The sequence below is a fragment of the Trichoderma atroviride genome, chromosome 4, assembly GCF_020647795.1.
Source record: "Trichoderma atroviride chromosome 4, complete sequence".
In the NCBI taxonomy this organism is placed as follows: Eukaryota; Fungi; Ascomycota; class Sordariomycetes; order Hypocreales; family Hypocreaceae; genus Trichoderma; species Trichoderma atroviride.
In genome coordinates, this window is record NC_089403.1 from 395,604 (window position 1) to 416,027 (window position 20,424).

General features: G+C 48.3%; 8 protein-coding genes across 8 annotated transcripts; 6 read left to right on the top strand and 2 right to left on the bottom strand.

The window, feature by feature from the left end:
- Positions 1-354: 354 nt before the first annotated feature.
- On the bottom strand, positions 355-2,305 carry TrAtP1_007343 (uncharacterized protein; the record flags this gene model as incomplete). The annotated part of the gene is made up of 2 exons (XM_066113484.1): positions 355-918; positions 995-2,305. 2 exons carry the CDS (start codon positions 2,303-2,305, stop codon positions 355-357), a joined length of 1,875 nt encoding a protein of 624 aa, XP_065969570.1.
- Positions 2,306-2,734: 429 nt separating this feature from the next.
- Positions 2,735-3,777, top strand: TrAtP1_007344 (uncharacterized protein; the record flags this gene model as incomplete). The annotated part of the gene is made up of 3 exons (XM_066113485.1): positions 2,735-2,912; positions 2,990-3,225; positions 3,286-3,777. Exons 2-3 carry the CDS (start codon positions 3,004-3,006, stop codon positions 3,775-3,777), a joined length of 714 nt encoding a protein of 237 aa, XP_065969571.1. The 5' UTR covers positions 2,735-2,912; positions 2,990-3,003.
- Positions 3,778-6,184: 2,407 nt separating this feature from the next.
- Positions 6,185-8,687, top strand: TrAtP1_007345 (uncharacterized protein). Its single transcript, XM_014092985.2, has one exon. The coding sequence runs from the start codon at positions 6,252-6,254 to the stop codon at positions 8,649-8,651; it is 2,400 nt and encodes a 799-aa protein (XP_013948460.1). The 5' UTR covers positions 6,185-6,251; the 3' UTR covers positions 8,652-8,687.
- A 960-nt stretch (positions 8,688-9,647) lies between these two features.
- On the top strand, positions 9,648-11,134 carry TrAtP1_007346 (uncharacterized protein; the record flags this gene model as incomplete). Its single annotated transcript, XM_014092986.2, has 6 exons — positions 9,648-9,751; positions 9,815-10,039; positions 10,107-10,195; positions 10,265-10,382; positions 10,430-10,728; positions 10,788-11,134. 6 exons carry the CDS (start codon positions 9,648-9,650, stop codon positions 11,132-11,134), a joined length of 1,182 nt encoding a protein of 393 aa, XP_013948461.2.
- Positions 11,135-11,501: 367 nt separating this feature from the next.
- TrAtP1_007347 (uncharacterized protein) lies at positions 11,502-12,271 on the bottom strand (the record flags this gene model as incomplete). The annotated part of the gene is made up of 2 exons (XM_014092851.2): positions 11,502-11,862; positions 11,925-12,271. 2 exons carry the CDS (start codon positions 12,269-12,271, stop codon positions 11,502-11,504), a joined length of 708 nt encoding a protein of 235 aa, XP_013948326.2.
- A 1,170-nt stretch (positions 12,272-13,441) lies between these two features.
- TrAtP1_007348 (uncharacterized protein) lies at positions 13,442-14,101 on the top strand (the record flags this gene model as incomplete). The annotated part of the gene is made up of 2 exons (XM_066113486.1): positions 13,442-13,595; positions 13,644-14,101. The coding sequence occupies 2 exons, from the start codon at positions 13,442-13,444 to the stop codon at positions 14,099-14,101; spliced, it is 612 nt and encodes a 203-aa protein (XP_065969572.1).
- Positions 14,102-15,855: 1,754 nt separating this feature from the next.
- On the top strand, positions 15,856-16,884 carry TrAtP1_007349 (uncharacterized protein; the record flags this gene model as incomplete). The annotated part of the gene is made up of 1 exon (XM_066113487.1): positions 15,856-16,884. One exon carries the CDS (start codon positions 15,856-15,858, stop codon positions 16,882-16,884), a length of 1,029 nt encoding a protein of 342 aa, XP_065969573.1.
- Positions 16,885-17,672: 788 nt separating this feature from the next.
- On the top strand, positions 17,673-18,699 carry TrAtP1_007350 (uncharacterized protein; the record flags this gene model as incomplete). The annotated part of the gene is made up of 2 exons (XM_066113488.1): positions 17,673-17,719; positions 17,769-18,699. 2 exons carry the CDS (start codon positions 17,673-17,675, stop codon positions 18,697-18,699), a joined length of 978 nt encoding a protein of 325 aa, XP_065969574.1.
- Between the last annotated feature and the right edge of the window lie 1,725 nt (positions 18,700-20,424).

Here is a 20,424-nt window from a genome sequence, read left to right on the forward strand (position 1 = left end):
AAAAAGAAGTTTGCCGGAAAACAGATTGCATGCGGCTTCTTGAATAGATAGATGGCCCCCCCCTTTTACAGAGAAAGATTTCTCTGTTTCAAGCGATTTTTGCTTGATAATTGGTTTCGTTCTGTTGTATATATATTTTTATGTTGCCGCTTTGGCTTTTGGGAATTGATAGACTTGGGCTTTAATTGTTGACTTTTCGTGATGTTGGCGTTTGTGAAAGAAGGTGATGGGAGAAGAGATACTGCATTGTACAATTACAGCAAAGTATAAAGAGCAGTTCAAAATAGTCATCATTGGCTGAATTTCTTGGCAAAACCATCATCAATCCGGGTTACTTGTACAGAACACTTCAGATCATAACCTCGCCCTTACAGGCTCCTGCTCTCGCACCTCCTCCACCGCACCCTTCATCATCTCTGCCGCAATAAGCCTCAAATCAGGCTTTCTCAACTTCCCGCTCGCCGTCTTTGGCCACGCCTGAAACGCAGCATGCGACCCCAGCCAGACGATATACCGCGGCCTCTTGAAATGCGCCAACGTCTCGGCAACCCACGCGCGCAGTTCATCGTCCAAAGGCCGTTGTGTGCCCGCAGTAGGCTCGACAAATGCGCAGATTTGCTCGCCGTATTTTGCGTCGGGTACGCCTATGACGGATGCTTGCGCAATGGATGGATGGGCGACGAGGCGCTCTTCGATTTCAAGGGGGGAGATGTTTTCGCCGCCGCGGATGATCATGTCTTTGATGCGGCCGGTGATGACGAAGAAGCCGTCTGGGTCGAAGTAACCCTCGTCGCCGGTGTGGAACCACTCGAGGCCGTCTTCGGGGGGAGATGCGATGGGCCTCGGCGGTGCGTTGGGGGTTTCCGTAGTAGCCGGCCTGGATGCCGTTGCCGCGGAGGGCGATTTCGCCTCTTTGGCCTCGGGGCACGGTCTGGCCGGTGGAAGGGTCGGCGATGCGGGCGGAGAAGCCGGGGAAGAGACGGCCGGAGGTGACGGTGCGCTGGGCCATGGAGTCGGTGTCGCGGGTCATGGTGACGATGGAGGAGGCTTCGGTGAGGCCCCAGTTGGTGTGTGTCTGCGTGATGCCGAAGGCGGCCCAGACTTTGCGCATGAGCGGCTCGGGCACGGCTGATCCGGAGAGGATGGCGAAGCGCAGGCTGGAGAGGTCAAAGTCGCCGAAGCGAGGGTGGGCCATTTCGGCGACGAACATTGTCGTCACGCCGTAGAGACCCGTGCAGCGGTACTTGGGGATGCAGGCCAGCGTGGCCTCGGCGTCGAAGATGCTGGCGGGCAGGATGAGCGATGCGCCGTATGCCGTGGCCACGGCGAGGCCGATGATTAGGCCGAAGCTGTGGAAGAGCGGCACGGGGAGGCAGATGCGGTCCGAGGGCTGGAGGTACATTGTGCTGCCGATGTAGCGGCCGGCGTTGTAGATGCCGCTGTGGGTGAGGGCCGAGGCTTTGGGCAGGCCGGTTGAGCCGCTGGTGAATTGGAGGTTCATGACGTCTCTGGCGTGGATGTTTGCTTCGAGAGCGAGAAGGTCGAGGGAGGTGTTGCTGCGGCCGCGGAGGACGACGGCTTCGTAGTCTGTGTAGTCTAGCTTGACGAGGGTGGGTTCTTTGTCTGCGTTGACGACGACGATGTTTTGAAGTGAAGGGATGCCCCTTTTGAGATTGGGGATCCAGGCGCGGTAGTCGTAGCGGTCGAAGCGAGGGACCATGACCAGCATAGAGACGCCGCACGACGAAAGCACAGAATGTAATTCTTGCTCGGTGTATGCGTAGTTTGCGAGCGTGACGGGCGCGCCGAGCTTGGTGCATGCGAAGAATGTCTCAATGTACTCGATTTCGTTGCCCATGAGGATGGCGATGCGGTCGCCTTGCTTTGCGCCGAGGGCGGCCAGTCCGCGGGCGAGATCATCGGAGCGGGAGTCTGCTTCTGCGTAGGAGAGGGATTTCTGCTGGTGGTCGGAGGCGACGAGGAGGGATGACGGTTGGGAGAGGGCTTTTTCGCGGAGGAGGCGGGAGAATGTTTTGTGGATGGGGGCGGGTTGGGCTGGGCCGTGGAGGATGGAGAGGGAGGGTTTGATGGTGGGGGGATTCTTTGCGGTTTGCCATGGTGAGTGTCTATTAGAGGGAGTTGTGAGGGGAGAGAAGAGGAAGAGAAGTTTGATGAGATATGGGGAGGTATAATGTGAAGAGAAAGGATAAGAGGAGAATGGTGTTGCGCTGCCGGGGCCGGTGTGGGGCCGATTCGGGGCCGGGAGCCGATGAGGAAGTGCTGGAGGGAATGTGAGCTGCTGCATGTCGGCTATTGAGTTTACGATTTTTTTGGCATGATGATTTTTCAATAAATGTTTTCAATAGATGGGATTGGTCGTATATCGGGATTTGAAGAGTGCTGTGTGATGTGATGATTGTTGAAAGCGAAAGGCGATAGACGAGAGACGACGGGGATGTGTGGGGCAGCTTGAAGAAGCTAAACAAGGGGAATCCGGGGTTTCTCACTCAAACGGCGATGGCGGAATCTGGGGAATAGAGCCGTTAATTTTGGGGCCATTATCCAGCACCCCAGTTCTGTTATCCAACACGCCAAAAGTAAAGAGAGAAGTTATCTAGCACCCCAATTATATTATTGCTTTTTAATAAGTATTTGGAAGCTGTATATTTAATATATCAACTGGATGCCCTATTATGCTATAGTTGGGGTGCTGCATAACTTCTCCCTTGATTTTGCTTAAAGTAGGCGGGTTGCAGGCATTACATGACGGAACAAAATAGCCGTGTGAATTAACCTCGGGCATTTTGAGGTAGTATAAATGCTATTTCGCGACAAGACAAACTCTACTCAGATGAACACAACAACAACTTCAATATGAACGTTCAAGATAAAATTGTCGTCGTTACAGGAGGGTAAGTACAATTAAACAACTTTTTCAATTCGTTGAAGCTAAACTGACCAAATGGCAGCCTTTCTGGCCTCGGCGCAGCGACAGTCAAGCTTATGCGCAGCCTCGGCGCGTCAATAGCCGTGTTTGACTTGCAGCTCCCAAAGAGCGCTTCGAGCAGTGCCGTTGAATTGCAGGGCCAGAAATACTTCAAGGTTGATGTTTCGAAGACGGAGGACGTCGCTGCGGCGGTGGAGGGCGTTGTTGCTTGGAGTAAGGAGACGAAGAAGCCGATTGCTGCGGTGGTTTGCTGCGCTGGGTTTCTTGGGCCGGCAAAGGTGAGATTACTACTGCTCTTCGTTGCTATTTGTTCTTTCTTGTTCTAATGACTGCTGCAGATTCTCTCAAAGAGCGGAAAACCTCTTTTACTTGAGACGTTCAAAAAGGTCGTCGACATCAGCCTCACCGGCACAGTCGACGTCATCCGCCAAATCGTGCCTTACATGTCAACCCAACCTGCTGATCCCGACGGCTCCCGCGGCGTCGTCATAACAGTCTCCTCGGCCGCCGCTTTCGACGGCCAAGAAGGCCAAGTCTCGTACAGCGCAGCCAAGGGCGCCCTCGCATCTCTGACGCTTCCGCTGGCGAGGGATCTCTCGCGGTGGGGGATCAGAGCGGTGTGTATCGCGCCGGGCATGTTTGATACGGGCATGGTGGAGGGCATGCCGGATAAGGCGAGGGAGAGCTTGAACAAGACGCTGGAGTTTCCGGCGAGGGCGGGGAGGCCGGAGGAGTTTGCGCAGATGGTGAAGAGTGTGGTTGAGAATGGCATGTTGAATGGGACGGTGATTCGGCTGGATGGGGCGGCGAGGATGCCGAGTCGGTTGTGAATCTGAAATTTGATGGTTGGTTTATATTATAGATGAGTACCTTAATTCTTTCCTACTCAATTGCGTGTAATATTGTAAGAGATGTTCATCTTCACCGCCTCTATACTGATGTTTACTGCCTATGGTACGTTGTGGTAGTCTCGCTGTATAATCTGACCCTACATCAACAGTCGAATATGATGGTTTCTATTCACTCTTAATGATGATGACATTTCTCCATCTCAATCGCCGCAATTGACTTGATCAACAAGCGTAGAGATTCTTACCAGTCCCCTCACCGTAGGTGGGTCTCGGCTGTCGTCTATCGTCAAAGTGAGCATCAGCTACCTGCGAGGGGTTGAAGCCGCTTGGATCATATTGCCAAAATTGGAAATGCTAATACTTGACAAGTAAATCATGGAAATAGTAGCGAGATCGGAAGACTTGCCCTTCTTGAGCCATGATGATAAGCTTTGCCATTTCCAGGCTATAGCGAGAGCTTCTTTGCAAGACCATCACCTACAAGACATCATCGTATAACATTGTTTCACTTAGGACACAACAACCACAGCAAAAATGCCAAACTCGTCTTTTGTCGTCGGAGTTGGCATGACGCCGTTCCTCTCCCCCAAAAAGTCTGCCAATCTAGCAGCCAACCCGCAATCGGATTATCTCGATCTCGCTGTCGAAGCCTGCGTCAAAGCTCTACTAGACGCAGGCCTCACTTTTGACAAGGTAGATCAAGGCATAGGATGCTACGTCTTTGGCGATTCAACATGCGCACAGCGCGTCTTTTACAGCCTCGGCATGACGGGCATCCCCATTCTCAATGTTCACAATTACTGCAGCTCTGGCAGCACGGGTCTATGGCTTGCGAATCAAGCCATCCGCTCTGGCGACGCCGATTGTGTGCTGGTCGCTGGATTTGACAAGATGTATCCGGGCGTGCTGCCACAGACACATAAAGATCGCACCAATCCCCTGTCGCGTGTTCTAGACCTGTCCAAGACACAGATTCCCGAATCTGAGCGAGGCAAGCCGTCGCCGGGATGGAGCCCTCAGCTTTATGGCAATGCCCAGGCAGAGTATCTGCAGCGATATGGAGGCCCGGGTGGTGCTGAGAGGAGGGATTTTGCACAGATTACTGCTGTTAACAGAGAGCACGGTACTCGCAATCCCTACTCTCAGCTGTCCAAGGCCGTTTCGGCTGAAGATGTCTTGTCTAGCCCTGTGATAGCGGGGGATATTACGCGACTGCAATGCTGTCCTTCTTCCGTAAGCATCTGATTCCTAATAGATTGCTAGGTTTAGCTAACAATTGCTTGTACAGACCGGCGCAGCAGCAGCAGTGATTGTCTCGGAATCCTTCTTGGCTGCTCACCCTTATCTCCGCAGCACCGCCGTTCAGATCGCCGGCCAGTCTCTAGCCACTGACTCCTGCAAGCTTTATGAATCGAAAAGTGCGATTGAGCTTATAGGCTCTGACATGACACGAAACGCTGCAAAACGCGCCTATGAACAAGCGGGCATCACTCCCAAGGACGTATCAGTCATTGAGCTGCATGATTGCTTCACCACGAATGAAATGTGCGCTCTTGAGGGTTTGGGATTGGCCGAGGAAGGCAAAGGGTGGAAGTTGGTTCGTGATGGTCTCATCACTTATAATCCGAACAAGGGGAAAGGGTGGATCGTGAATCCGAGTGGAGGACTCATCTCCAAGGGGCATCCGCTGGGGGCCACTGGACTGGCACAATGTGCAGAACTGGGTAAGTTTATCACGATATACATGTGATCTGAGACAAAGGATCATGGCTAATATGAGTTTATGTAATAGTCTGGCATCTTCGCGGATGGACAAAGCGTCGATCTGTCGCCTCGACAAAGTACTGTCTGCAGCACAACATGGGCATGGGAGGCGCCACAGTCGTGACGATATACAAAAGGGTAGACGGTGAGGTAGCTCCAAGCATTGAAGACACAAAGCCAAAGGAAGATGGGCGCAGTCGCATGGGCTATAATCCTGCTGAGGAGGCCCGATCCATCAGTCGTGAAGATTGGAAGAGCGTCCTTGCTGAGGGAGAAGCAAGTTCGGCGTGGGCAGCGGCAGAGTTGCCATGGAATCTGAATCCGGGAGCGTATAGCGCCAGAGCCAAGTTGTAGTTTGAATCGCTTGTTATGACTAGATACTCATTTAAAATGATTGATATTGTATCATCTCTGGTATAGAATGGTGGAGCGATGGCATGTACTTCGATGCTTGTTCAAACTTAGAATTTGCTTACACCGACCTATCCACTAAACATGAGGAGAGAGTGCGCTATAAATGTGGCTGCGATAGTGCGTTTAGTGGCTTCTAGTGGCACGCTATGGCGCCTCTCTCCGCCCCCGCATTTCTTGGTCCATGGAAGGAGCACCCTCTTCTTACATGGATCCTCATTTGTCTCCAGAAGATCAGGTTATCAACTGTTACTCATCATCAGTAAATCAAGGCAAACATGCCATCTCGAGCAGGAATTGTTCGGCGTCAAAGCATTGCACTCGGCCGCTCTGGCCCACGGTCCAAGAATGGATGCTCGACATGTCGCCTGAGACGAGTTCGCTGTGATGAGAGGCGACCAACCTGTGGCCACTGTGATCGACTCAAACTTGAATGCGAATATCAGCCTCCTCGGCCACGACGCAGTCAGCGACGGCCTCCTTCGCCAGACGACAGCTCAGTCAGTTCTCGGCAAGATCTTGATGCTGATGCTGATTCCAACTTGGACACATCGCGAAGATTCAGCATGGTGACGGACGAGGCCAATGAGTCTTCGTCTTCTTTCTCAGGAGTGACTTCATTTCAGCCAGGAGTTGCTCTTCACGATGCCCAGACTCTTTCTACCGGCGTCAATGGCCAATTCGGAGCCATCACTGCAGATATAGATTCCAATGGACTATCTACCGGCTCAATAGCTTCTTATATAACACCTACAACAGCGGCAGCACTTGATCTTGGCTCTTCATCCATACCTCCAGCAGATCTTTCAGCAGACCTTTCACAATCGCCGTGGAGCCCCAACTGGTTTGATAGGGTGCCGCTCCCAGATTCTGCTTTTTCGTTTACTTCACTAGGATTTACTAGCGCTCTCAGCCCCAACTTCTTCACCTCTGATCAATCCTCTGGCTGGCACATGGACGGCAACGCGACCTTGGCAGCATCAAACGTGGACACCAGTCCAAAGATCCAGAGCATCACCCAAAACACAAACGACGGTCAGCTTGTCAGTATCAATAGCCAAGAGGGCACCGGACAGATCAGCACAGGATACAAACCAGCTTTTGCTTTCTCCCCACCGCTCTTATCAGATTCCCAGCAAGAGCTACTGCTTCGAACTTTTGAGTGCGCCATCCAACCTCCGGCTTCGCTCGCCGGCATCCACCCTTTGGGATGGCCCAAGATCAAGCAATATGTGCTTCAAATGGCCAATGGAAAACACAATTCGATCGAATACGGGGCCGTCATGCATGCCCTTGCGGCTCTCAGTGCCATGCTATTCGAGCCTAGCCGACCAGCTGCTCTGGCTGCACTGGGGAGTCGCGTATCTACCTGCCGGGATGACTTTGGTCTCTTGTCCCTAAGATTACATGACGTGGCTTGCGCGGCACTCAAACTGAGTCTTTCGCATGCGGGATGGGAGGAACGAAGCAGCCAAGCACTATTAGTGGTCATATTTTTGCTGGCTTGGTTTGAAACCGCCTATGATGGAAACGATCAGGTCCACCCCAGCTTCCCAGAAGATATGGCGGAGCAAGTCATCGTCAACGGCCGGGGCTGGGATACCGGCTCTGCTAGTCTTTTCCAATGGCTTGATTCGTTTGACGCCAAGATGTCTCACATGGGCGGCCGCCATCTCTTATCGGAACCTGCCTTGGAGATTATCAGAAAGCGTCCAAATGTTGCCGGCTCAACTAGCATGGAAGTATCAGACAATGATCCTCTCGGCAATATCGACGGCATATCTCCTACCACGAAGTCAATAGATGAAAGGGGCACAAATGTCAGTGCAAAGTCTCGTAATGGTGGCTCTAGACTCTCAACACTACTTACCGAACCGCCTGCAATACCCAAGAATGTAGTGTGTATGGGTGTTTTCAACATATTGTTACAGCCCGCCTTCGAGTTTCATATGGCATCTCAAGCCTATTCGCGACGGGTTGGCTGCCACGATCGCCATCACCGCTCGCGCGGGACACCTGAAGATGAAATGGAGGTAATGAAAGCATGTATGGGCTTTGAAGAGGAGCTAGAGGAGCTGTGGCGACGTCGTCCTAGTATTCTTGATTTAGACGCCTCACAGCTGCGGCTCTTTGTCAGTGAGAATATTGCTCGCAGGCTTGAACAACTTTTCAGCGTCTACATTGCCACTTTCTGGGCTCATTTCATATATATACATCGTGTCGCCTACTGGACTTTACAGCACACCGCAATTGCGCGCAAGGCTCTGAAGGAGACTGGCAATATGATGCGTCGCAGCGTCGGCCAACCTATACACCAGCACGCTTTTGACGCAAGCATCTCACGCACGACATCTACCGCTATTCATCCAGGCTTGATGTGGGTATGCTTCTTGTTTGGCTGTGAAGTGTCCGACCCCGTGCAGCAGGAATGGGCGGTGTTACAGCTTCGAGCTCTCGGTCGGCTAAGTGGCATGACAGATAAACGACCAGCCTCAGCATTTGATAATGAGGAAGATGGGCTGCCTATTGGAGGACTGGACCAAAAGGGGGCGCAGACGGCTCTCAAAGTGGCGCGCCTTCTGGAAGTGATTATCGAACGCCAGACTAAGCTCGGCGCTCGTGTGGATGGCAAGTACTTGAGCCAAGAGATCTTTGGCTGCCATTTTTATATCATATAATGCTTTAATAGAACCACGTGGTTAAATCTAGCGCAAACCTATATGATAGCCACCATGTACAAACAGGCTTTTGGGTTTGCCGAGAAGAGACAGCCGACATGAGTATGAACCTATCACAAGTTCCCAGTAGCTGTAACTCAAAAGCCACTACCAGGCGTTTCCGTACCATCTCCGCAGCTGAACCGTCTACCGGATCCGAACCAGCACTAACATTTACAAGCCATCTCCACTAGCATCGTTGTCGGGTTGCTCCTATTCGCCCTCGCCTGTCGTCTACCGGCTAATCTTGATGCCACTAACGCTTCCCCATGGGGAGATGCTTCTAAGCAAAGGCGGGGAGGGGCTCGACGAGGGCCTGCATGTCTTACCTTTCTGTCAAAGGAGGGTGCTTGGCCAAGACTTCATCTCAACATTCTGGCAGGTTTGAGACTAGGTAGAGATATCGAGTCTAACATTGTCTTGCTATCCCCTCCCTTGCCGCTTTTCCGTTCAATTTGTTTATAAATGTTACTGAATTCGCTTCGCATTTAATTCACAATCTCTTTTCAGGGCTGCAGCTTAGATGCATTAGTTTATCTACCCCTACCTTTTACGCTCTGCTACAATCATTTCTTTGTATACTTCAAGTTATAATTTGTTGAAGCCATGGAGGATGAGAAGTTACCAAAGACCATTGAGGATGGTGTCAGCTCTCACTTTGAGCGCGCTCAGGACATTGATCCAGCCATTGAAAAGAGGCGAGTTACAAAAACTCGATTAGTTCATGCAAAAAGAAGCTGACAGCGTTTCCCTCTTAGAATCGTGCGCAAGATTGACACGCGGTTAATGCCTTTTACCGTCTTGATCTACCTCCTCTGTTACATGGATAGATCCAATATCGGCAAGTTTCAGCTCTCTCCTCTTTATAAAAATACATCGTATTAGCTAACCATTAAAACAGGCAATGCAAAGATTCTGAATGCCGATAAAGGCCACGATTTACTAGATTCAACGCACATGACCACCAAAGAGTATACCATTGCACTCATGGTCTTCTTAGTGGCATATTCCATCTTCGAGGCGCCGAGCAATCTCGCCGCAAAGGCTCTCCAGCCTAATTAGTGCGATGTCCCTTGTACACCATAAGTTGCTTGTTGGCTAATAAAGTCTTGTTTGTCAAATAGCTGGCTGGGCTTCTTGGTCATTGGCTTCGGAGCCTTTTGCACAGCCATTGCCGGAGCGAAGAGCTTTGCTAGCACTTCCGCACTTCGATTTTTCCTGGGTGCTTTCGAGGCCGGTATATTTCCTGGAATGGTGTTTTTCATGAGTTTCTGGTATAAAGCGGAAGAGCGGGCAACTCGGATTGCATTGTTTCTTTGTAGCGCTACGTTAGCTGGTGCATTTGGCGGGTAAGTGCATCACTACGACTTCAATCTCATGTTATGAAGATAGCTAATAGTGGCTGTGCTTCTATAGTGCCATCGCATTTGGGGTTGGACATCTGGATGGCAGAGCTGGACTAGAAGGTTGGCGATGGCTATTCATTGTCGAAGGCGTTCCCTCCAGTAAGCATCAATCCCTTTACCTCTGTCTCGTATAAATAAGCCTTCTAATATTTTATTCTCTTTATACAGTTGCTCTTGGAATCTTGACATTCTTATTCATGCCAAGTTATCCGGAAAAGGCCAACTGGCTTACCGAAGAGGAAAAGGCCATCCAAGTGCTACGCCTCGGTGTAAATTCGTCTCACGGGTATGCACATTTCTTCTCATCACTGAATAAAGACTAATATTTTACAGTGCCGCAAAACTCAACTGGGAAGACGCAAAGGCGACCCTCAAAGACGTCAGATTATACGTGCACTACGTAACATATTTGTGCATCGGTGTTGGCGTCTCTTCGCTATCACTCTTTGCCCCTACAATTGTCGCTGGTCTTGGGTACAAGAACCTTCAGGCCCAACTCTTTACTATCCCTCCCTATGCAGTGGCTTATGTCGTCACTCTCGTCTTGGCCATGATATCTGACCGTCAGAGGACAAGAGGTCTCGTGGCGGGCGGGTGCTTTCTCTTTGGGACCATTGCTTTCATCATTCAAGGTAAGGCTGTTCTCCATCGCAACTCCGTAATGGGCTGCAAACTAACACGCATTTTACAGCTTGTTTACCAGGCCATCTCTTCGCTGCTCGTTATGCTATGCTTTGCATTAGTACCGCCGGTGTCTTTGCCGGTCTGCCTCCACTATGCGCCTGGATCTCAGACAATGTGCGGACTACCACCGCTGGGTCTCTGGCTACGGGACTCAATATTGCTTTTACGGGGCCTGGTCAGATCATAGGTGTTTGGATCTACCGAGCGCAAGATGCGCCTTTTTACCGCTTAGGACATGGAATCAATGCAGGTTTTCTAGCTGTGGGGACTGTTTTGAGTTTCTCTTTGTGGTGGCATTACACCAGATTGAACAGGAAGCTGGCGGGTACCAGTGAGCCTAGATGGGTCGCCTAGATTTACATTTTAACGTTAGGAACAATGTTTTTGAAATAGCCATCGTCATTTAAGTGTTCAAATCCTGTTCCCCAAGTCAAACGCTCCCAAATGACTCACATAGTGGAATGTAGGATATTGTAAATAGCAAATGTGAAGTTTCTATTAAATTACTGGACTTTTGAGTGCATCATAAGCATTCGTAGTCGATCATTCGCAGTTTCGTCTTTGCCCATGCATACCGTTCGACAGAAAAGAACCAATTCAAAATATAGCTTAGCAGAGTATGCGCTCTCCAGCATTCGTGATAAGGACTCGGAGCGATAGAATGGCCATTCACTTCCACCCAATAACGAAGATAAGTACACAAGCTAATATGATCGTGCAACTATACGCAGCCATTCGTTGTAAGTGACATTCGATCACGTTCTGCTGGTGTATAAGGATCCAGGCATACAATCATGCCCTGTTCTTCAGACAGGTCAAAGGCCTGAAACGTTCCAACGGCGGACAATTCTTGTGAAAGTATGCTTTGAAGTCTGTCCTTCCATGGTTTCTCGTAACCGATACCGGCAATGGCCCCTTTACTCACTGTTCTATACTTCCAGTCAATTTCCGTGGCACCTTTCCATATCTTCTGGAGCCTTACAGCCCAAACGAAGTCGGCTGTCTTTTCTGTTGATAAAGAAGTGTTGTTTTGATTCGCAAAGTTCGCTGGTACGTCAATTGATGCCGAATTGGCAACGTTTCTTATTCACAATGAATTAGCTTATTATCAGCAAAGGGACCTAAGCAAAGATGATGGACTTACGTGGCGTTTGGTGACATCGCTTCGACCATTTCGTCCTCCTCAGATTTTCCTTTGGCGCCTCTTGCAACAATAATGCCTGTGATCATGAATACGCTCCAACGGTCACCAAGCCCTTGAAGCCGAACACCCTTGATTTGTTCTATACGAGCAGCCACCGCCTCGTCATTGAGAATCCTCCTTATGAAACGTTTATCCACCTGGATGATATATTGATCCAGAGTGTCAAAGTCTCTATAGTTCTTCACGGTGCGCTCAAAAGCAAGTTTAGTTTGCCGTTTCGCAGAAGTTGGCGTCCAAGCTCCGATCGGCGCTCTTATACTTGCATCCACTTCAAGCTCCAGGCCCATGTCTCTTCGCCAGTCCCGGCTCTAAATTTCTGTGTGAAAGACTGGAGTGGCCGGCGTGAATTCTATGCCTTCTTCACTTCGGTTGATGACCCCGTCTAGATTAGTGAGATCCGGAATGATGTGCCCCAAACAAATCGCCCCGTTCCCGATACCGATGCCGAAACGGTTCTTTGGAAGCTGAGGAGGTGGATAATGACTCTGCTTCAGGACAAACCAGCATTTTTCCATTATGCTTCAATTTTGCAGGGTATTTCAGTGAGATCTCTCGCGGAACGTGTATGACTGTGGTTGCGTCCCCGTCTTGGTTCAAAACTCTCTCGACGCAGATTTCACTGAAGTTGGGCACTGCTGGCTATTAATAGTATTCGTCAATCCGTCTGTGAACACAAGGATAAATTGAACAATCAGCCGTTCAGCAAGCGAGAACCACAAATTGAAGTTCACGATTGAACAGTTTGCACCCCCCCTTATCTATCAGAGGCAGCCGGGAAATACTTTTTCTCGAGATCAAGGTATGTTCTGTGAACGCCTACACCACCCACTTATTTCTCAGGGACACGGAGATATTTTCATGATGTCATTGCATAATTAGACCGAATTATTTTCTTCTTTAAAATTGTAAGTAGCTGTTCAGTGAGGGAGAATGACAAATCAAAGTCAGCGGTTACACAGTCTACAGCACCCCCTGTATCTATGAGAGGCAGCCAGGAAAACTAGTTCCCGCGTGGGAACAATAATGTTCAATAGAGGTTGTGTTGTATAGTTGGAGTGGTTTGGACTTATTTACCAAATTCTTAGCCAGCTATGCATTACTAAGATTTCGATTAGGTTCGTATTGCCCGCGAGAAAATAGCTAGACACTCTTTGAAGCCCAGCTGCTATCCGACCCTCTTGTTCATCTATCCAACGCTCCTCTTGCGGAGCCCAGTCGTGGCATTACTGCATCAAAGCTTTCTGCTCCAGTCAATTCTGATTCGTACCACGATATTGTGCAGGACATGATTCGCTTCATCCGCCATCTTTCTGCAGCATTAACACAAAACATGCTTTGCAATTCAGATCTTTCGGGCTGCGGAATTCGTGATAGAACTGAGATATGCACGAACAAGTTTCAAGCATGCTACGCACACCCAAAGCTGAAAAATCAAAAATGCCTCGCGAGTGGGCGAAATGAATTCAACGCTTGCTCTCTGGTCCTCAACGCTTCCGTCTCGGGGGGAATCTTTATTAGGCTCTAGGGTGCGTCGAAGGACACAGTCAAGAAAATACATTACCCGCCTTCTCGATTCCTTGGCTGATTATCTTTCACAATGCTTGGACCCAGGTAAGTTCAGGCTGCTATTATATTTTCAATTACTAATATCCGCAAAAGAGCTCCTAGAGCAAATAGATGAAAAATCAACGCCCAGCCCTAAAGATGATCCGGAGAAGAACCCTCTGTATTACAAAATCTATAATGTCACAAATACCATGGACATATTACGCACTGAATGCATTAAGATTCGTGAACGCAGCGCACGATTCCGCTATCACAAAGCGGTCGCCAAATTCAAGTCCATTTTGAACAAAAATATTGATAGCCGCAGAGATGATAAAATCAAGGCGTTCTTGGCGGGGCTTGAAACTGGTAACTCGAAGGAAGGGCTTCCCAACTCTTGGAAAAATACGACTGAGCAGCGGGAAGAGGGACGTCCAAATGAAGAATCTCAAGCGCGCTTGCAGTTATCACCGTTCCATCAGGCGCGGTTATCGATCAAGTCTCTTTCGACGCTGCAGCTACCACTATCATCAGAGTTACAAGCACTTTCCACGAAAACCTTTGCCTACTAGCTCCTAAATGGCTAGAAAAATTAAATTTCAGCACTTCAATCGTGCGTATTACTCTGGGCCACTGTCTCGAAAGTATCTATTACAGTGGGCATGGTTGTAAGACTTCGCAAAACCGTTGACATTTCTTAGCTAATATATTTAGGGGCCACGCTTCTGACGCTATCTTTCCGTCCAAATGCTTCTTTGAAGACCTCAAAACTTCAAAGACCTACGTCGGACCCATTCGCTACATATTCCCGATGTTATATTTTCTTTGGTGCCGAACGAAGCACTTGTAAAGTGGTTTCACTCCTTTAGCACTCCATGACGGAGATCAAACCAAATATCGATCCGGAGATAAATCGCCATGTCCAACAGTTGATTCTGAAATTCTTGTCGTGGTAAGAGTAAGACATGGTTAGTTCCTCGAGAGCACATTCCAAAAGATGGGGGTTCTGTGGGCACAATGAGCACACATAACAGTATCTTGTGGGAACATGAGGCAGGATATTCATTGAAGATCCCTCCTACCCGAATCATCAGATGTTGCAGCTTGACGTTCTTTGCGGAGTATATTTTGACAATACCTTCAAGGCCAATTGGATATCTAGACCTTATCAATGTAGCAAGGGCTAATAGACCTATCAATGGCCAATAGGGTACAAGACTTAGGTAGACCTTCTAGCAAACCCTTGCTTTCGATTTAGTTCAAACCATTACAGCAGAGAGAAATACTAGCTTTTGAGCTTTATAGAGAACAATTGGGCAAAGACTAAGTAGATGAACTGTCATTGAAGCTGAAACTCTCCACGAACTTGGTGAAATGTCTGATCGGATAGCTTATATAACTTGTACCGAAAAAATGAAGACAATCCATTGGTTCGGATACAATGTGGAACGGGCTATTATATACACCAGAGGCTCAGCCTGCTTGAGCATGGTTCTTTTCCCGGAGATCTTCGTTTTTTTGTCTAGTTTCAGTTCAGCAGCTAAATGTTTTCGCATAGTTGACATACTAACTTGTGGTAATCTGTGTTGCATCCAGAAGAACAGAAGAAGAGGTTTCAAATGGCTTGGGTGAATAGTGGCTAGACGGAAGCATACATTACGCCATGATCATGATTACATGAACAACCTATGATGTAAGAAAAGAAAGTTCGTTTCTGTGTAAGCCAACTATTTGCTTTTCAGCATCACCGTACGACAATCCAGGGAAGGGCAGTGATGACTGATATTGCCAGCTGTACCACATCGTGGTAACGATTTGTTTAGAGATGTATCAAGACCACTGCCAAGATTTTAATTCCAAGCTAGCTGCTTAGAAGTCTACATTGGCCGACTTATCCGCCCCAAAAGAAATATTATCCGATAAGCATGCAAAGGCATTGAGGCCTGACTTGACTACGAACCCCACAACATGTCACCGAAAGGAAACCACATTGGTCCACGTTATGTTTGGTATCTGCTTCTGCATAAACTCATATGCAACTGGGTAGGAAATTTAGGCCACATGATCAGGCGACAGATTGGGCAGTAGCCAGGCCGCAACCTCAGACAGTAATTGAACCTAAACATGTTCTCGCGTGCAGAAAGGATTTGTGTCTGAAGGCGATGTATATAGCAGCAAATCCACTAGTATTATAGATAGACATTTTGTAGCAGTTTTATGCTTTCCTACTTCTTGGAGGTTCTTATAGACGAACAATTAAATATCGTCTCATTTAATATTATATTTCTTGATTAGGAGCGTATTATACATCTTCTGATCATTTACCATGGCAGCCAACAAGCCCAAGGCTGAGCCAAAGGTCAAATCCCGCGACGAGTACACTGTTGGATGGGTCTGCGCGTTGCCCAAAGAGCAGACGGCGGCCATTGCCATGTTGGATGAACTACATGCCGCCGTCCAAAAGCCTGCGAACGACCCCAACAGTTATAGCCTTGGGTCCATGGGCGATCACAATGTTGTCATTGCTTGTCTGCCCAAAGGGCAGACCGGCAACTACTCTGCAGCGACTGTTGCCACTTGGATGGTCTCTACTTTTCCACGCATCAAATTCGGCTTCATGGTCGGTATCGGCGGCGGCATTCCTGCCAAAGTTAGGCTTGGTGATGTCGTGATCAGCGCGCCCACGGGGAAATACCCTGGTGTGGTCCAGTGGGATATGGGGAAGGCAGAAAGTGGCCGATTTCAACGAACAGGATCGCTGAATAACCCGCCCACCTTGCTTCTTACGGCTTTGGCAACCCTAGAATCGTATCATGAGATGAATGAGCCTAGAATGTTCGAATACCTCGAGACGCTCAAAGAGAAATGGCCAAGGTTGGCACCAAAGTACTTACGGTCGGAATCACTCAAGGACGTGTTATTCAAAGCAGACTACAACCATGTCAAGGCGAAGAAAAGCGATGATGAGGAGGACGGCGAAGAAGAACGAGAAAATTGCAAAAATTGCAACCAGGAGAAAGTCTTGAAAAGAAGTCCCAGGGAAACTCGCGTGCACCACGGCCTGATTGCATCAGGTAGCCTGGTCGTCAAGGATGGTATTTCCAGAAACAGTCTCAATAAGTACTTTGATAACGAAGTTTATTGCATCGAGATGGAAGCAGCGGGACTGATGAACAATTTTCCTTGCCTCGTCATTCGCGGAATCAGCGACTACGCCGACTCACACAAGAACGATAGTTGGCAGGAACATGCAGCGGCTATGGCAGCAGCCTGCGCGAAGGAGCTTTTGCAGCATGTATTACCAGCTGAAGTTGAAAGACAGCCTTCGGCAAAGCTGGCGCTTGATGACAGTTAGTCAACTTTCTATCAAAATTGTACGAAGCGATTAATTAACATAGTGTAGTCGTTGAACAATTGATTACAATGGTTGACAGAAGCGAAGGAGAAAAAATCTTCAACTGGCTTACGTCGAGTGATTACAGTGTCCAGCAAAAAAAATATATTAAAATGCATGAAAAGGGAACCGGCCAATGGCTTCTAGACTCCGCCGAGTTTAAAACATGGATTAAGACTGAAAGACAGATATTATTCTGTCCAGGGATACCTGGAGCTGGAAAAACAATTATTACAGCTCTTGTTGTGCAAAATCTTGCTTCACGGTTCGCACATGATCCGAAAGTGGGAATTGCTTATACTTACTTCAACTTTTGGCAACAAGAAGAGCATTGGATCGAAGACTTATTTGCAGCGCTGCTAAAGCAATTGTCTGAAGGCTTATTTCCCTTACCAGCAAGCTTGAAGGCTCTCTATTATGATCATCAGGGAAATGGAGGCCGCCCCTCATTTGAGAAGATCTCGAAAGTTCTCCAATCCATAATCAGAATAAGCTACGAACGCGTATTCATCATTGTGGACGCCCTTGACGAATGTCAAGAATCTAACAGTTGCCGAATGCGATTTATAGAAGGCCTTTTTGTCCTTCAACAGTGTGGAGCAAATATATTAGCGACTTCGAGGCCCATCACGGATATCACGGACAGATTTAACAAGAGCACTTGGCTAGAGATACGTGCAAGCGCTGATGACATACGCACATACGTAAACGGCCAGATTTCACAGGGAAGATCAAGAATCTTACTCAAAATGCGAGCAGAGGCCTCTACAGGAATAGCGAAAGCCGCCGATGGGATGTACGTATACTTGAATTGCGCAAACTGCATCAGCTAATCCGGTGTCCAGGTTCCTTCTAGCAAAGCTGGATTTGGATTCCCTCTTGGATGCAAAATTACCCAAAGAAGTCAAAGAAAGACTAAAAAGTCTTCCCAGGGGCTCACAAGCGTATAACTATGCATACCAGGGAATTATGAAGAGGGTAGAGCATCAAGGCCCAAAATCTGTCAAATTTGCCAAGTCTGTTCTATCATGGGTCACTTGCGTCAAACGGCCATTATTTATATCAGAACTTCAGCATGCTCTTGCCATAGAGATTGGCGAGAGTAAATTTGATGAAGAATATCTTCCACAGGTCCACGACCTAATCACAGTTTGCGCCGGCTTGATCACGCTTGACGAGAACAGCAATACCATTCGGCTATTCCATTATACAGCACAGGAATACTTCGAACAGACGCAAATTGAATGGTTTCCAGATGCAGAAAACGATATTACACAGACTTGCATCACTTATCTCTCGTTTGACGTCTTCGAAACTGGAGTTTCTTCAACAGATACCGCATTCGAAATGCGGATGCAGTCAAATCAGCTCTATGATTATGCGGCCCATCATTGGGGCCATCACGCTCGGAAACCAGAAGTTCTCGACCCACTAGTTCTAGATTTTCTAAAGAGCGAGACAAAGGTGGAAGCTTCGATCCAAGCATTGTTCGTCGTCAAAGAATCGAAAAAGCCTGGCTATAGCCAGGATTTTCCGAAGAATACGAGTGGACTTCACTTGGCAGCGTACTTTGGAATCGAGAAAGCTGTCGCAGCCCTGCTTAACTCAAATCATCCAGATCTCAAGGATAGCTATGATCGGACACCGCTATCGTGGGCCGCTGAGAATGGCCATGAGGCTGTCGTGCAATTGCTGCTTAATGAGGGGGGCCGACTCCAAGGCGAAAGATCAATCAAGCCTGACACCACTTTCTTGGGCTGCTATGAGCGGACATGAGACAATCGTGCGGCTACTCGACGCAGACAATCAGACGCAGCTAGAAGTTTTGGCTGATACTTCAAGGAGAAAACTTCAAAAGTTCAATCTAATGCGGGAGTCTATACAAATGATTAGAGAAAGCGATCAAAATGACAAAGAGCGGCAACGACTGTGCCACGAAGCAGAAGCTCTCGACACCCGATTAAGTCAAATCAAAGATAGGCGAAGACAAATAGACGATGAGCTGAGAAAACTGCAAATGGAAAAGAAAAAATTAGGCGAAGAAGAAATAGATAAAGCTGGAGAAGTACATAATCTATCTCAAATGCAAGCAGACGTTGAGGGGAGGCAAGAGCAGTTATCCGAGCAATGGATATGTGCGCAAACCAAATTACGCGAACTCCGGCAGATGGATGGTAACCAAAGCGAATACGAACTAGAGCAGACAAGAAATGTGGTCCTGTTTCGATGGGCTGTCGAAGATGGCTATGCTAAGATAGTTGAATTGCTTCTTTGCGGAGGTACTGATGCAACGATTGTGAATGATGGGTGGTTCCCATTACATACAGCTACAGGCAAAGGACATGTCGATATAATTGAGCTATTAATCGACTTAGGCAGAGTGGAAGTTAATTCGAGAGATTATAATGGTCTGACGGCGTTGCAAGTGGCTGTTCAGAGGAGGCACAGAGATGCTGTGCGTTTATTGCTTAGGAAAGGTGCATCGATAAGCCTGTGGGATCAAACACTTGTCGGCCATAGCGGAAGTGTCGTCTCAGTCATCTTCTCGCATGACTCGAGGCTAATAGCATCTGGGTCAATGGATAAGACAATCAGGCTCTGGGATAGAGCAGCACGCCAATGTCGACAAACGTTCCAAGGTCACAGGGGTATAGTCTATTCAGTCGCTTTCTCGCATGACTCAACATTAATAGCATCAGGCTCAAGTGATGCGAATATTATACTCTGGGATATACCATCAAGTCGATGTCGACAAATACTTCGGGGCCATCACAGTACAACTTACTCTCTATCGTTCTCACATGACTCAAAGATGATAGCATCGGGGTCGTTAGACAAGACCGTCAAGCTGTGGGATACGGCAACAGGCCAGTGCCTTCAGACGTTCGAAGGCCACATAGATGCAGTCCGCTCGGTGGCTTTTTCTCATCACTCAAAACTAATAGCGTCAGGATCAAGAGATGCAACTATTAGGCTTTGGGATATAGCTACCGGCCAGTGCCAGCAAACTTTTGAGGGACACGGCAAAATAGTCTGTTCAATAGCTTTCTCACACAACTCAGACTTAATAGCATCAAGTTCATTAGACGAGACCGTCAAGCTATGGGATACAGCAACAGGTCAATGCCTTAAGACGTTCAAAGGCCACAGAGATACAGTTCGCTCGGTGGTTTTCTCGCATGATTCAACACTAATAGCGTCAGGATCAAGGGATTCAACTATCAAGCTTTGGGATATAGCAACTGGCCGATGCCAAAAGACACTTAATGATTCTAGTAACTATGCAATATTTGCAATAGCCTTCTCTCATGATTCGACACTCATAGCATCGGGTTCAACAGATCATACTGTTAAACTTTGGAATGCTGAGGACGCTACGGCGGCCATTACACCAAGGCCAGAGCTTCAGGTAAGTTAAGAGAAAAATGCCATCGCATTTGGAGCCAATTAGCTAACCTTTTCGGGGATTACTTGGGGCAAGGATCATATTGATATCGATCA

Excerpts from the sequence above, each read along its gene's own strand:
- TrAtP1_007345 (XM_014092985.2), top strand. The coding sequence starts at position 6,252 with ATGCCATCTCGAGCAGGAATTGTTCGGCGTCAAAGCATTGCACTCGGC.